General features: G+C 50.8%; 1 protein-coding gene across 1 annotated transcript in view; it reads right to left on the reverse strand.

Moving 5' to 3' along the window:
• The window catches only part of GCN1 (GCN1 activator of EIF2AK4), a 74,126-nt gene that overhangs the window by 19,661 nt on the left and 40,813 nt on the right, over positions 1–13,652 (reverse strand). The window contains exons 29-41 of the mRNA XM_008272306.4: positions 13,525–13,652; positions 13,169–13,358; positions 12,930–13,000; positions 9,290–9,455; positions 8,791–8,985; positions 8,208–8,454; positions 7,436–7,557; positions 7,017–7,131; positions 6,066–6,245; positions 2,314–2,534; positions 715–783; positions 406–544; positions 120–316 (exon numbers count right to left, since the gene is read on the reverse strand). Of these exons, the coding sequence (XP_008270528.1) occupies positions 120–316; positions 406–544; positions 715–783; positions 2,314–2,534; positions 6,066–6,245; positions 7,017–7,131; positions 7,436–7,557; positions 8,208–8,454; positions 8,791–8,985; positions 9,290–9,455; positions 12,930–13,000; positions 13,169–13,358; positions 13,525–13,652 (2,040 nt within the window). The remainder of the gene's footprint in view (positions 1–119; positions 317–405; positions 545–714; positions 784–2,313; positions 2,535–6,065; positions 6,246–7,016; positions 7,132–7,435; positions 7,558–8,207; positions 8,455–8,790; positions 8,986–9,289; positions 9,456–12,929; positions 13,001–13,168; positions 13,359–13,524) is intronic.

The raw sequence follows: 13,652 nt of genomic DNA on the forward strand, positions 1-13,652 counted from the left end.
GAGCAGATGAGGAGTTCTGCTACCTGGCCCCAGGTGCAAGCAGCCCCAGCACTCCAGGAAGGCACGTGCAGCCTGCCCTGCTCACTTTCTTTAGCCTCAGCATGATTACCGGTACCTACTTTGAGGATACAGGGGATGATGGGCCCCACATAAGGAGTGAACTTGTCCCCAAAGGTGATAGGCAGGTAGTTGAACATCATAATGTAGCCATCTCGAACATGAGGTGCAATGTCCACTTTGCTGGCTGTAGCCACGATTTCTGGCATCAGCTTCTCCAACTTCTCCACTCCCAAGCCAGCCATGACTTCAGCCAACCCTGTAACACAAGGACACAATGAACCCGCTGGAGCTGGAGGCCCCTAGAGGGCATTCCCAGTCTGGCCCCTGGGCCTGCTCTGGCTTCACCTTGTGCAGCGCCTGAACGATCCACAGAACTCTGCTCATAGGTCAGCGTCTCCATCAGCCATGGCAGCAAGTCCTCAAAGCACGACTCTCCCATGCCCTTCACCATGGCCCCAAGAGCCTTGGCAGATACGGTGCGCACCTGTCAGGTAACCGAGCAGGGAAATGAGGAGATGCACTTCCCATCAAGGCAGCCACACAGGTCTCCTCGCTACCTGACTGACACAAAAGCAGCTTCGGGGAATTCTCAGGTAGCAGTTTCTTTAGGACTGGGCTAAAATATGAGCTTCTTCCCTTAACCCCCAGACTCACCTCAGGCACAGGGTCCAAAAGAGAGGCTTTCAGGCCAGGTGTCACACTGGGCAGGTAAGGAGCCAAGTCCTGCAACAACACAGAAGGTGATTCAGGTGGGGGCTCGATTCCTGCTTTCTCCAGGACCCAGTTGGTTGCGGACTCTATCCGCACCATTCTGCTGACAAGGAGAGCTCATGAACAAACATCTAACTGCTCAGAGAACAGGTGGCGAAGGTATAATGGCAAAGAAAATCCCCCTCTGGACTCCTCCCTGGAAGGCATACTGCAACTTGCTCAGGGAAACTGACAAGGGTCCCCAGGCCCATCCTCAGCAGGTCCCAGAGCCACCAGCTACAGTTCAAAGCTCTTATTCCTCCTATTCTTCTCTTAGGACCAAGGCCTGCCCCCAGTGCAATGCGTAGCAAATTATTTCTGGTACTTTGCTTTCAGAATTCCTCTACCATCTTCCCTTTCTTCACCTTAAAATGTTTATGTCTCTTGATGTAGCATTCAGTTTTAGGGAGTCATCTTAAATATAGAAAACGCCTTATGTTCACTGCAGCATCACTTAAAATAGAAAAAAAAAAAAAAAAACCTTGGACACTATATGACCAATGACAGAATTATATAAGTTATGGTATATAAACTTGGGATATTATATAACTATTAAAAACCCAGTTTATGAATAACTTGTTATAATCTAGAAGTAAGCTTACAGGGCCGGTGCTGTGGCTCAGTGGGTTAATGCTGCAGTCTGCAGCGCCAGCATCCCATATGGGCGCCAGTTTGAGTCCCAGCTGCTCCACTTCCAATCCAGCTCTCTGCTATAGCCTGGGAAAGCAGTAGAAGATGGCCCAAGTCCATGGGCCCCTGCACCTGCCTGGGAGATCTGGAAGAAGCTCCTGGCTCCTAGCTTCGGATCAGCTCAGCTCTAGCCATTGCAGTTATTTGGGGAGTGAACCAGCGGATAGAAGACCTTTCTCTCTTTCTCTGGCTCTACCTTGCTCTGTAACTCTGTCTTTCAAATAAATAAAATAAATCTTAAAAAAAAAAAAAAAAGAAGCAGCAGCAGCTTATGTTCAGGAATATAATTCTCTTAATATAATTAGAAAACATTAACAGTGATTGCTTTAATTTGGGCAGGGATCTAGGGGCAAAACTTTTTCTGATTTTTTAATTTCCCAATTTTCTAGAACTGACATGACTTTTCCATTTCCTCTTCTTTTGTCCACAGCCTCACCAAGCAAATCACACACGCAAGTTTTTGGGAGCAAATAAAGCAAATCTCCCCAAACTACACTAAATTCCTCTGACAGGCTGACAGAGGCGAATGCTCTGACAGGCAAACACGGCAGGCAGGCAGAGAAGCAGCCACTTTCCCAAGCCTTCTCAAAGCTCAAAGTGGAGGCCTTGCCTGAAGACTAAGCTAGCGAGGACCGGTACACTGCACTCTCCAAGACACCCTCAGAGCCCAGATATCCAGCTCTGCCCACTTCTTCCTCCAAACACCATCAGGGACGAATGCCCACATCCCTGTGTGTCTGCCATGGCAGGGCCACTGCACCCTACACCAGCATCTCGGGGTCTATCCCATCGCGTGCCCCGCTGGGTTGCTACCTTCTGGTCTGTCAGTGAGTACATGTTGCCAATAATCTGCGCCGCCATCTTCCGTGTGTCTGTAGAACGGTCCTGGAAGGCTCTCTGGACGATGGGCATGATGAGGGCCAGGGACGGGGCGTCAATGAAGTGGACAAACTTGGTGTCCAGCAGGGTCTGCAGGCACTTCTGGGTCTTCCTTGAGGGGTCTGTCAGGGCATCCAGCAGGACTGGGGCAATGGCTATAGGTCCACACAGGAGAGAGGTTGGCTGTAAAAACACCATGTACTGGCAAGGCCATGGGTCCCCAGAATCACAGTGACTCAGAAGAAAGGGAAGTCCATGGAAGTTCCCCACTGCAGTCCCCTAAGTCACCAGCTGGGGAAGCCAGCTCTGTCTATAAAGAGCAACCCTTGCTCCATCAGTGAGAAATAGAGGGGGCTACGTGGAGGCAGCAGCTGTTGCCCTTTTATGCTCTAGAGCTGATCCAGCATGGGGCCCGTCGGCTGGCTTCACTGTACACTGAGTGGCAGCCCAAGTGCTAAGCCTCACAGGAATGTTCTTAGGCACCATGGATCTTATCCTGAAACCAGTCACTCGAAAGTGGCCTTGAGAAAAATCTGCTGAGAAACCACAGCCTCTGAGCCAGTGGTGGGAGTGAAGTTCACAGTCCTACAGAATCTAAGATCAGATAAAAGCTCTTTAAAATTCAGCATAAGCAGCCTGGCAGAAGGAATTCCAAAAGGGATACCTAGCTTATCTCTTCAACAAGTCCAGAGAGTTTAATCACTATAAAGACTCATGCGGGGCCAACACTGTGGCATAGCGGGTAAAGCCGCCGCCTGCAGTGCAGGCATCCCATATGGGCACCAGTTCAAGTCCCTGCTGCTCCATCCAATCCAGCTCTCTGCTGTGGCCTAGGAAAGCAACAGAAAATGGCCCAAGAGATTGAGCTCCTGTACCCGTGTGGGACACCCGGAAGAGGCTCCTGGCTTAGTTTTGGATTGGCAAAGCTCTGGCAGTTGCAGCCAATTGGAGAGTGAACCTGAGGATGGAAAACCTTTCTTTCTCTCTCTCTCTCTCTCTCTGCCTCTCCTTCTCTCTGTGTAACTCTGATTTTCAAATAAGTAAATAAATCTTAAAAAGAAAAAAACCTTACGCTAGGGGCTGGGGTTGTGGCATTGCGGGTTAAGCCATTGCCTACAATGCTGGCATCCCATATAGGCACAGGTTCAATTCCAGTGGCTCTACTTCTGATCCAGCTCCCTGCTAATGTGCCTGGGAAAGCAGCAGAAGACAGCCCAGATACTTGGGCCCCTGCCAAGCACATGAGAGACCTGGATCCAGTTCCTGGCTCCTGGCTTCGGCCTGGCCCAGCCCCTGCCCCTGCCCTTGCGGACATTTGGGGAGTGAACCAATAGATGGATGATATCTGTTTCTTCCTCTCCCTCTATAACTCTGCCTTTCAAATAAATAAATAATTTTTTTTTAAAAAAAAAGACCCATGCTAACCAACAATTTAAAAACTAATCATGGCCGGCGCCGCGGCTCACTAGGCTAATCCTCCGCCTAGCGGCGCCGGCACACCGGGTTCTAGTCCCGGTCGGGGCGCCGGATTCTGTCCCGGTTGCCCCTCTTCCAGGCCAGCTCTCTGCTGTGGCCAGGGAGTGCAGTGGAGGATGGCCCAGGTGCTTGGGTCCTGCACCCCATGGGAGACCAGGAAAAGCACCTGGCTCCTGGCTCCTGCCATCGGATCAGCGCGGTGCGCCGGCCGCAGCGCGCCGGCCGCGGCGGCCATTGGAGGGTGAACCAACGGCAAAGGAAGACCTTTCTCTCTGTCTCTCTCTCACTGTCCACTCTGCCTGTCAAAAAAATAAATAAATAAAAAAAAAAAAAAAAAAAAAACTAATCATTCAAAAATTATCAAGGGGCCGGTGCTGTGGTGCAGCAGGTTAAAGCTCTGGCCTGCAGTGCCAGCATCCTATATGGGTGCCAGTTCTAGTCCCGGCCACTCCTCTTCCGATCCAGCTCTCTGCTATGGCCTGGTATAGCAGTAGAAGATGGCCTAAGTCCTTGGGCCCCTACACCCATGTGGGAGACCAGGAAGAAGCTCCTGGCTCCTGGCTTTGGATTGGTGCAGCAGATGGAAGACCTCTCTCTCTGTCTCTACCTCTCTCTGTAATTCTTTCAAATGAATAAAATAAATCTTAAAAAAAAAATGATCAAAAGACTCAAGTAGTTCTCTAAAGAAGATATGCAAATAGCAAAGATGCTCAACATCATTGGTCATTAGGGAAATGCAAATTAAATGACATGTGTTAGCAACTGAAACCCTCATACTTTGCTGTTGTAAATGTCCAGTGATACAGTCATTTGGACATTGGAAAACAGCTCTCAGAAAGTTAAACAGAGTTACTTCATAATCCCGCACTTCCACTCCTAGGAATCTAACCAAGAGAACTGAAACCTATGTCCACACAAGAACTTTTACACAGATGTTCACAGCACATTATTAAGAACCAAAAGGTGGAAACAATCCATCAATGAATAAAACGATAAACAAAACCATATATCCACACAAAGGGTATTATTCAGCCATAAAAAAGAACGAAGTACTGACACCTGCTACAACATGGATGAACCCTGGAAACATCAGGCTAAGTGAAAGCCAAACACAAAAGTCATTAATTATGTGCTTCAGTTTACATGAAATATCCACATCAGGCGAATGTAGAGACAGAATGTAGACTGACACTGTGGGTTGGGGTTTGGGGACAAATGAGTGAATGCTAATGGTTATGTGGCTTCTTTCTGGAGCTATGAAAATATTCTGGAACTGGACAACAGTGAACTGTGACAATACCGCAAATTTGTGAATACACTGAAAACCAGTTTACTGTACACTTTAAAAGTTTTATATTATGCAAATTATATCACAATTTTCCAAAAAAGGTCCATGCATTTCTATTCATTGATAAAGATGAGACTGTTCATGCCTTAGAAATCCCCAGGCCTATTGTACATTAAAAAAGCTGAATTCACAGGAATACAGAGAGGAACAATGGTTGCAGAGACTACAGGGAGGGACAAGTGATGGCTCAAATGATTGGGTCCCTGACACCCATGTGGGAGACCCAGACTGAGTTCCTTAAGTCCCAACTGCAGGTATCTCTGGGGGACAGAGTGTGTGAACCAGCAGACAGGAACTCTCTGTGCCTCTTTCTCCTCTCTCTAATAAAGAAATAATTTAAAAATAACAAATTCATATAAGCAAACAAAAAGACTCCACCATTTTCTGAATAAAAAACATCTAGCAATACCCTAGCTGAAATACTCCGGGCACTGATGCTTGAAGCAGAAGCCTATAATCTAACAAGTACAACAAGGTTTCTAGAGAGTACAGTCAGGGGGCTAAACCCTTTCCCTAACCCTCCCTTCCAGCAGCCTCCTGGAAAGAGACTGAACAGAAAGTTCCCAAAGCAGCAGACAGTTTGAATGGCACTGGGAGGGTCCAAAGTGCTATTCACTTCTGCTGGCTTCACGCTTGGCTCAGCACATGGGATCTCTGAGTCAAGCTTCTCTGGTGTCCCTGTGGGCAGCCAATGACATCTCCAGACTTGTGGGAAACAGGCTGCTTCCAAACTACCTTCAACTAACATTTTAGGAAAAGGGCTTCCCAGCATTTAAAAGATGTCTTAACTGAATAGGCGCATGCTTCCTACAGCGTCCAAAGGTGGGGGCAACCAGGGTGAGTGCCCCGGCAGGACACATACCCAGGATCTCCGGGTTCCTGATGACAGAGCCGATCTGCCTGAGTGCCTGCTGTCCAGCCTTCTGAACTTTGACGTGGGAGTCGGTCAGCACCTCTGTGAGCTTGGGCACAATGTTGGGCAGACAGGATGACAGCTGCTTAGGAGCACAGTACGCCATGGCCCCGAGCAGCTCCACCGACCCTGTAAACAAACACGTGCCCAGCAGTAAATCACTGGGCACAGGCCAGCAAGTCACCTGGGCTGGCTACTGTATGGGCAGGGGCCATCCGGTCTGTCCCCCTGCAGACTGTATTCAAGCAGTCCTCAGAAGGGGAACGGATGGGGCTGGCTTCAGCAGAGGAAGTAAAAAGCTCTTGAGGCTGCTGAGCCTAGGATCCCTGTGAGGGTCAGAGTGGTAGGGGAAAGAAGCAGACCAGGATGGAGGTGAGCTGGTGACCTAGGGGCCATTCACTTAAATGCTGGGGCCCCAGGTTCCTTATCCACAAATGAGGGAACTGACCTAGATCTGTGATGTTCTGAACAATAGGGCAAAGCATGAAGGACCAAGGGAGAGCCCAGGTGGAGAGCCTTAGACTTCAAAGCTCCCACACCACCACCCTTCCCGCCTCCCACAACCAGGGAAGCTCTGCTTACATGTCTTGCATATTAAGGTTCCAAACAAGATCTTATTTTTAAAGAGTTTCACTGAGAGGAAAAAATGCTTTAAAGCCACAGAACTAGCCAGAGTAGCCTTAAAGCTCTTGGACTTCCTGTGTGAGGGCTGTAGCCTGTCAGAGACTTGGTGTTGGCATGAAAGCACCTGAACTATAGAAGCACAGTCTTGGCCTTATCACGGGCTGGGCCCACACACAGAGGACAAGAGCTGAGGACAAGAGCTGAGGATACCTAGATCCCCAATGAGGGCAGTTTTCAGAACAGGAAGCTGAGAGAGACAGAACAAAGCAACTATACCAGCTTTGGTCCGCCAGGATTCCTCCTCCAGGGCAGCCAGTAGGGAGGGGAGCACCAACTTCACACCATGAGCACTCAGGTTGCTCATCACAGCTTTGGCACAATCATCTGCAGCCTCAAGGAAGGAGAAAAGACGTTCAGGGGCCTCCTCAGCCAAGCAAGGGTCCAGCCCTGATGCAAGTCCTAGTGGCCTACAAGGAGCCTCACTCACCGGGTGTCTGTGTCAAACCAAGACCACAGACACAGCTGAGAACACATCTTTAGTGGGAATCAGGGAAGTCCACACCAGTAACAAGGGCCCCAGGTGCAGGCAAAAGGGACTACAGCAGTGGGAACAGGGGCTCCCACACCTCACAGACTCCCCTGGCTGACCCTCACGCCTGTGAGTGGCTGTGTGCATGTGCAGTCTTAGGACTTACCTCACGCACATACTGGTTTCCGTCCCCGAAGCACAGCAGCAGATGGGGCAGCACGTGAACCACGTACGGCTCAAAGAGTTTCCCCAGCATGGTACAAAGCATCTCAAAGGCAAACAGGGCTCCTGGGGTGAGAGAAATAGGCCAGCTGGGACAGCCCCAGGGGACTGAGAGGGCTGGCAATTTTCCTGCACCTCTTTACCCTCTGGGACCTCTCAGAGCACTGTGAGACTAATGTGCAGCACACACTATCTCAGCTCGAGAAGCCACACAGCAGGCCATGGCAGAGCACAAGAGGCCAGAGCAGGAGAGTCATGCAGAATCTCCCAGCAAAGGGGCACTGACGAGGAAAACGGCAGGAAGTTCAGCAGCCGGCATTATGAACCCTGGTTTGAGTCATGGCTGCTCCACTTCTGACTCAGCTCCTTGCTAATCTGCATGGGAAGGCATCAGAAGAAGCTTGAGCCCCTGTACCCATGCGGTGGACTGGATGGCGTTCTAGGCTCCTGCCTTCAGCCTGGCAGAGCCCTAGCCATTGCAGCAAGTTGGGGAGTGAACCAACAGATGGAAGATCTCTTTCTCTGTCTCTCCACCCCCTCTGGAACTCAGCCTTTCAAATAAATAAATATTTTTTTAAAAAAAAGGCAGAATGTTCAGGTCAACTCAGGAGGGTCCTTGCGGTGAAGGGTCACACACTGCCCCTTCTGCAGCCCATCAGCTGGGGAAGAAAGGCCACGGTCCTTCCTCCTGCAGCACCACGCTCAGAGGCACTCACCCTCTCGCCGGCGGAAGTTCTTCTTATCCTGGATGGCATCAGTCAGTGCTGCCATCATTTCCTGCTGCTTCAGTGACAGGATGCCCAGGCCCTTCACCAGGCCTGCCAACCCATAGGCGGCCCCTTTGCGCTCTGCATACTTGTCAGACTCCAGCAGCTGCTGCATGAGCCTCTGGATCATCCCCCCAGCATCCTCCTTGATGGCTGGCACGAGAGGCGGCAAGCAGCTGGCCACGGACTCCTGCACCTATGGGAGGGGCCTGCCTCATCAGCACAGCAGGCACAACGACTGCCTTTCTGGTGACTGACAGTCCTGTGCAGCACTCATTAGATGTCCCCAAGCCCCAACTCCACCCTGCCCTGGGTGTTACAGGAGACAGAAAACAGTGTTCTCTACCCTCTTCTGACACGCATGCCCCATCAGGTACATACTACAACCTGCTGGTAACTATACACCAGACTCCTCTGGGAGAGGGGATGACTCCTCCCAGAGAATGGGCCCTTTGGGGTCCCCCACTGGGCTCCTAGCAACCCTCTGCCTATTTACGGTCAGTTCCCAATTCCCAGGTCAGGCAGCACGTACCTGCTGAGAGGGTGTGGAAAGGGCAGCAATAAGCTTGGCAACAATGGGTTTCACTTTGGGGTCACTCTTATCCAGGTGCTTGGCCAGGGAGCCCATCAGGACCACCACACTCTGCCGCACGGCATCGTAGCTGGCATCATTCGGTGCATTCTTCAGGAATTCCTCAAACACTGGCAGCAGCGAGTTGACATTCTCCTAGAAAGTCAAGCCACCCAGCAGCTCAGGCCAACCCCACAGGTTTTATCTGGGGGTGATGGTCTCTGCACAAGGACCAAGCCGGACAAGTCAACCGGCAATGCCAGCAGCTTTCCCAGTTTTCCAGAAAGACTGTAGCAGGTTCACAAGAATTTAACAACCTCAAGGTCTTTCTGGCTCAAAAGAAAAAGATATGCAGTTTCCCATCATAGGCTAGTCATGCCCACCAGGATGTCTGGCATTCAGCACTTCTGTGTCCACGGCTCAGCCCTATCTACTTGGCTGGTAGAATGAACCCTCTTACCTTCCCATGGGTGTTGAGTGTTGCAAGAGCTGCGTCTAACATGCACTTTCGGACGTCTGGGTTTCGGTCATTGAGGGCATCAGGGACAAAAAACTGAAAGAGTGGCTTCACCTGAGAGCTGTCCAAATACTGGGAGAGTTTATTCAGGGCCAAGGCCAAGCCACACCTGGAAAGAAATGGGAGCATGTTGGCAATTTGGGGCCAGCCTTTGGGGCCTTCTGCGCTGATGGAAGCTGTCAACGTGTAACAAGCAAAGAGGTCCTGGCAGCAGCAAACAGGGCTACAGGACAGGGAAGGCACAGCACAGAGCCCACCATCCAGTGCTCACTCAGTGGTCTGAAACTCATCAAATTAAGAGCCACCTGCCACCTGCCCCAAGTTCACCTTCCACATGGTGACCCTGGGTGGGAGGCTGTTCTACCTACTGCCCCACATCTGAGTGCAATGCCATTCCTCTACCTCCAAGGCAAGTTGTAAGAGAAAAGAAAGGAATCAAGATGCAAAGGCACTTGGAGGCCTGGCATCTGGCACAGCGAGTCAAGCTGTAGCTTATAATGCCAGCATCTCATACAGAAGTGCTGCTCAAGTCTCAGGTGCCCTGGCTTCCAACAGAACTCCCTGCTAATGCATCTAGGAAGGAAGCAGATGATGGTCCAAGTACTTGGGACCCTGCCACCCACATGGATGGAGCACTAGACCCCTGGCTTCAGCCTGGCCCAGTTTTAGCTGTTGCAGGCATTTGGAAAGTGAACCAGGGAATGGAAGATCTATTTGTCTTTCCCTCTCTCTGTCACACCCTGATTTGATCACGGTATAATATATACATGGATCAAAACATCACATAAAAAAAACCAGAAAAGACATTCAGCATAGCAGTGTAGATGCCCACATAACGTATCAGAATTCTTGAGTTCAAGTCCCACCTCCCTTCCTGATTCCAGCTTCAATTCTATGTCCTGGAGCCAGGAGGTGATGGCTCAAGACCCCTGCCACCCACATGGGAGAGCTGGATTGAACTCCTGGCTCCAACATATCTGGGGAGTGAACCAGTAGATGAGAGCTTTCTCTCTGTCTTTCTCAACTACACAAAAAGAAAAGAATTAAACAAGGATGAGCTCATATATCACCTCACATTGACACACAAAATTACATCCAAGTGGGGAAAGGCAGAGTCAGCCACCCAGAAAACTGATAGCACTGTGTGTTTTGTGGCTGCTCTGGGAGAGGTGTCTTCCCAACTCCTACTTGTTCCAAGACAACTGCCTAACCATTCAAATTCTACTTATGGGCTCTGAGGGAAAAGACTTAATACTCACTGAGCATTTTGCATAGGTTTTTTTTTTTTTAAAGGTTTATTTATCTATTTTATTCATTGAAAGACAGAGAGGGAGAGACAGAGATCTTCCATTCACTGGTTCACTCTCCAAATGGCTGCAGCAGCCAGGACTGTGCCAGGCTGAAGCAGGAGCCAGAAGCTTCTTCCTGGTCTCCTACATGGGTATAGGGGACCAAACACTTGCGCCTTCCTCTGCTGCTTTCCCTGGCAAATTAGCAGAGAGCCGAACTGGAAGAGGAGCAGGAAGGACTCGAACCAGCGCCTACATGGGATCCTGGCATCAAAGAGAGTAGCTTTACCTACTATGCCACAACGCTGGCCCCTGAGTAGTTTTTTGGTTTTTTTGTTTTTAAGACTTTTTTCTTTTTTTGGACAGGCAGAGTGGACAGTGAGAGAGAAAGAGAGAAAGGTCTTCTTTTACCATTGGTTCACCCTCCCATGGCCACTGTAGCTGGCGCGCTGTGGCCAGCGCACCACGTTGATCCAAAGCCAGGAGTCAGGTGCCTCTCCTGGTCTCCCACGCGGGTGCAGGGTCCAAGGACTTGGGCCATCCTCCACTGCCCTCCCGGGCCACAGCAGGGAGCTGGACTGGAAGAGGAGCAACCGGGACAAAATCCAGCACCCTGACCAGGACTAGAACCCAGTGTGCTGGCGCCGCTAGGAGGATTAGCCTATTGAGCCATGGCGCCGGCCTGTTTTTAAGACTTTATTTAGGGGCCGGTGCTGTGGTGCAGTGGGTTAATGCCCTGGCCTAAAGCACCGGCATCCCATATGGGCGCAGGTTCAAGACCTGGCTGCTCCACTTCTGATCCAGCTCTCTGCTATGGCCTGGGATAGCAGCGGAGGATGGCCCAAGTCCTTGGGCCCCTGCACCCGCCTAGGAGACCCGGAGGAAGCTCCTGGCTCCTGGCTTCAGATCAGCACAGCTCTGGCCATTGCGACCATTTGGGGAGTGAACCAGCGGATGGAAGACCTCCTCTCAATCTTTAAAGAAAAAAAAAAAGACTATTTATTTACTTGAGAGGTTGAGTTTTAGACAGAGAGAGGGAGAGACAGAGAGAAAGGTCTTCCATCTGCTGGTTTACTCTCCAAATGGCCACAATGGCTGCAGCTGGGTGATCCAAAGCCAGGAGCTTCTTCCAGGTCTCCCACATGGGTACAGAAGCCCCAGGACTTGGGCCATCTTTTACCGCTTTCCCAGGCCATAGCAGAGAGCTAGATCAGAACAGGAGCAGCCAGGACTTGAACCAGTGCCCACATGGGATGCTGGTGTGGAAGGCAGAGGTTTAGCCCACTATGCCACAGTGCCAGGCCCCCTGCATAGGTTTTTTAAGATACATTTTTATTCACTTATTTTGTATTTATTGGAAAGGCAGAAACAGAGAGATTAACAGAGAGATCTCCTGCCCACTGGTTCATTTCCCAAATGTCTGTTATGGCCAAGGCTTGAGCAGGCCAAAGCCAGGAGCCTGAAATTCAATCCACGTCTCCCATGTGAATGGCAGGGGGACCCAACTACTTGAGCCATCACCTGCTGCCCCCACAGCATGCTTTAGTAGGAAGATGGATGGGAAGCAGAGCCAGGATTCCAACCCAGACACTCTAATATGGAACGTCTTCAGTGCTGCATCAAACACCCATGCCTACATATTGCTGATTGGCTAGTTTTTTTTTGTTTGTTTGTTTGTTTGTTTTGACAGGTAGAGTTAGACAGTGAGAGAGACAGAGAGAAAGGTCTTCCTTCCATTGGTTCACCCCCCCAAGTAGCCGCTACAGCTGGTGTGCTGCAGCCAGCGCACTGCGCCGATCCGAAGCCAGGAGCCAGGTGATTCCTCCTGGTCTCCCAAGTGGGTGCAGGGCCCAAGCACTTGGGCCATCCTCCACTGTACTCCCAGGCCACAACAGAGAGCTGGACTGGAAGAGGAGCAACCGGAACAGAACCAGTGCCCAACTGGGACTAGAACCCGGGGTGCCGGCACTATAGGCGGAGGATTAGCCTACTGAGCTGCGGCGCCAGCCTGATTGGCTAGTTCTAACAACCCATGAAATAGGGTCTGTTACTGTGTCCTTCATACACTTGAGGAAACAGAGGCCTGGAGAAAAAAAAACAATCATGCCCATGGTCATACAGCTGGCACAGGAGGAGCCAAGAGTTGAACTCGGGTCTCTGGACTCCGAGGGAGCTTTGCTCATTCCTTTAAATGTACCATTATGCCACACTGCCTCCTCACAGCACCCACCCCACCCATCTGCTGCATCTCAGCAAGTGCAGAGTGGAACAAGACTGGAACAGCGGATATATACCTGGCTTCCCACTGATCTGGAGGAGATTCGGAAATAACTCGTCCCAAAGCATCCAGCACTGGGGGTGGCCGCTGCAACAGACAACAGGGTAAATCTCTACAGTACTTTCCCCAGCCAGCCCAGTAGACCAGCAATAGGACTGTGGGGTAGGAAACCACCGTGAGCCCCAAGACTCCTATCTGGAGTAGTTGGGGGCTGAGCAGAGTTCAATGCAACTTCCCGCCACCCAGATCACTTACATAGAGCTTCTCCTGGTAGATCTCCATAAGCCTGCCCATCACCTCTGCCGCCTGCCGCTGGTAATGAGCCACTGCTTGGGAGAGGGCATCGGCCCCAGCCTGCCTCACAGCTGCCTCGTGATAGATGACGTCATCAATCAGCAAGGAGCAGAGGTCTGGCTGCAGATCAAGGCCCATTGTCGACCAGAGCCTACAGCACACCAAAGAGGTAGGTCAGGGAAGAAACTACAGCACATGTGCTGCCGACTCCAACCACTCAGTCCTTCTCTCACTGAACCCAGGTACACCAGGTCTGATTAATTCCTAACAGCAGAGAGGACAAAGCAGGAAATAAACAACCTCCTGCCAGCTCTCACCTCTCAGCCAGCTTCCTGATCTCCTCCTCCTTGTCAAACTTGACCACCCAGAGCCTCCGCAGAAGGTTCAAGCCATTCTTCTCATCAGTGTCAGGTGTTGGCAATACCATGTGGAGTTCCATCAGCCC

The sequence above is a fragment of the Oryctolagus cuniculus genome, chromosome 21 (assembly GCF_051225735.1).
Source record: "Oryctolagus cuniculus isolate XC-2025 breed Fujian yellow rabbit chromosome 21, ASM5122573v1, whole genome shotgun sequence".
NCBI lineage: Eukaryota > Metazoa > Chordata > Mammalia > Lagomorpha > Leporidae > Oryctolagus > Oryctolagus cuniculus.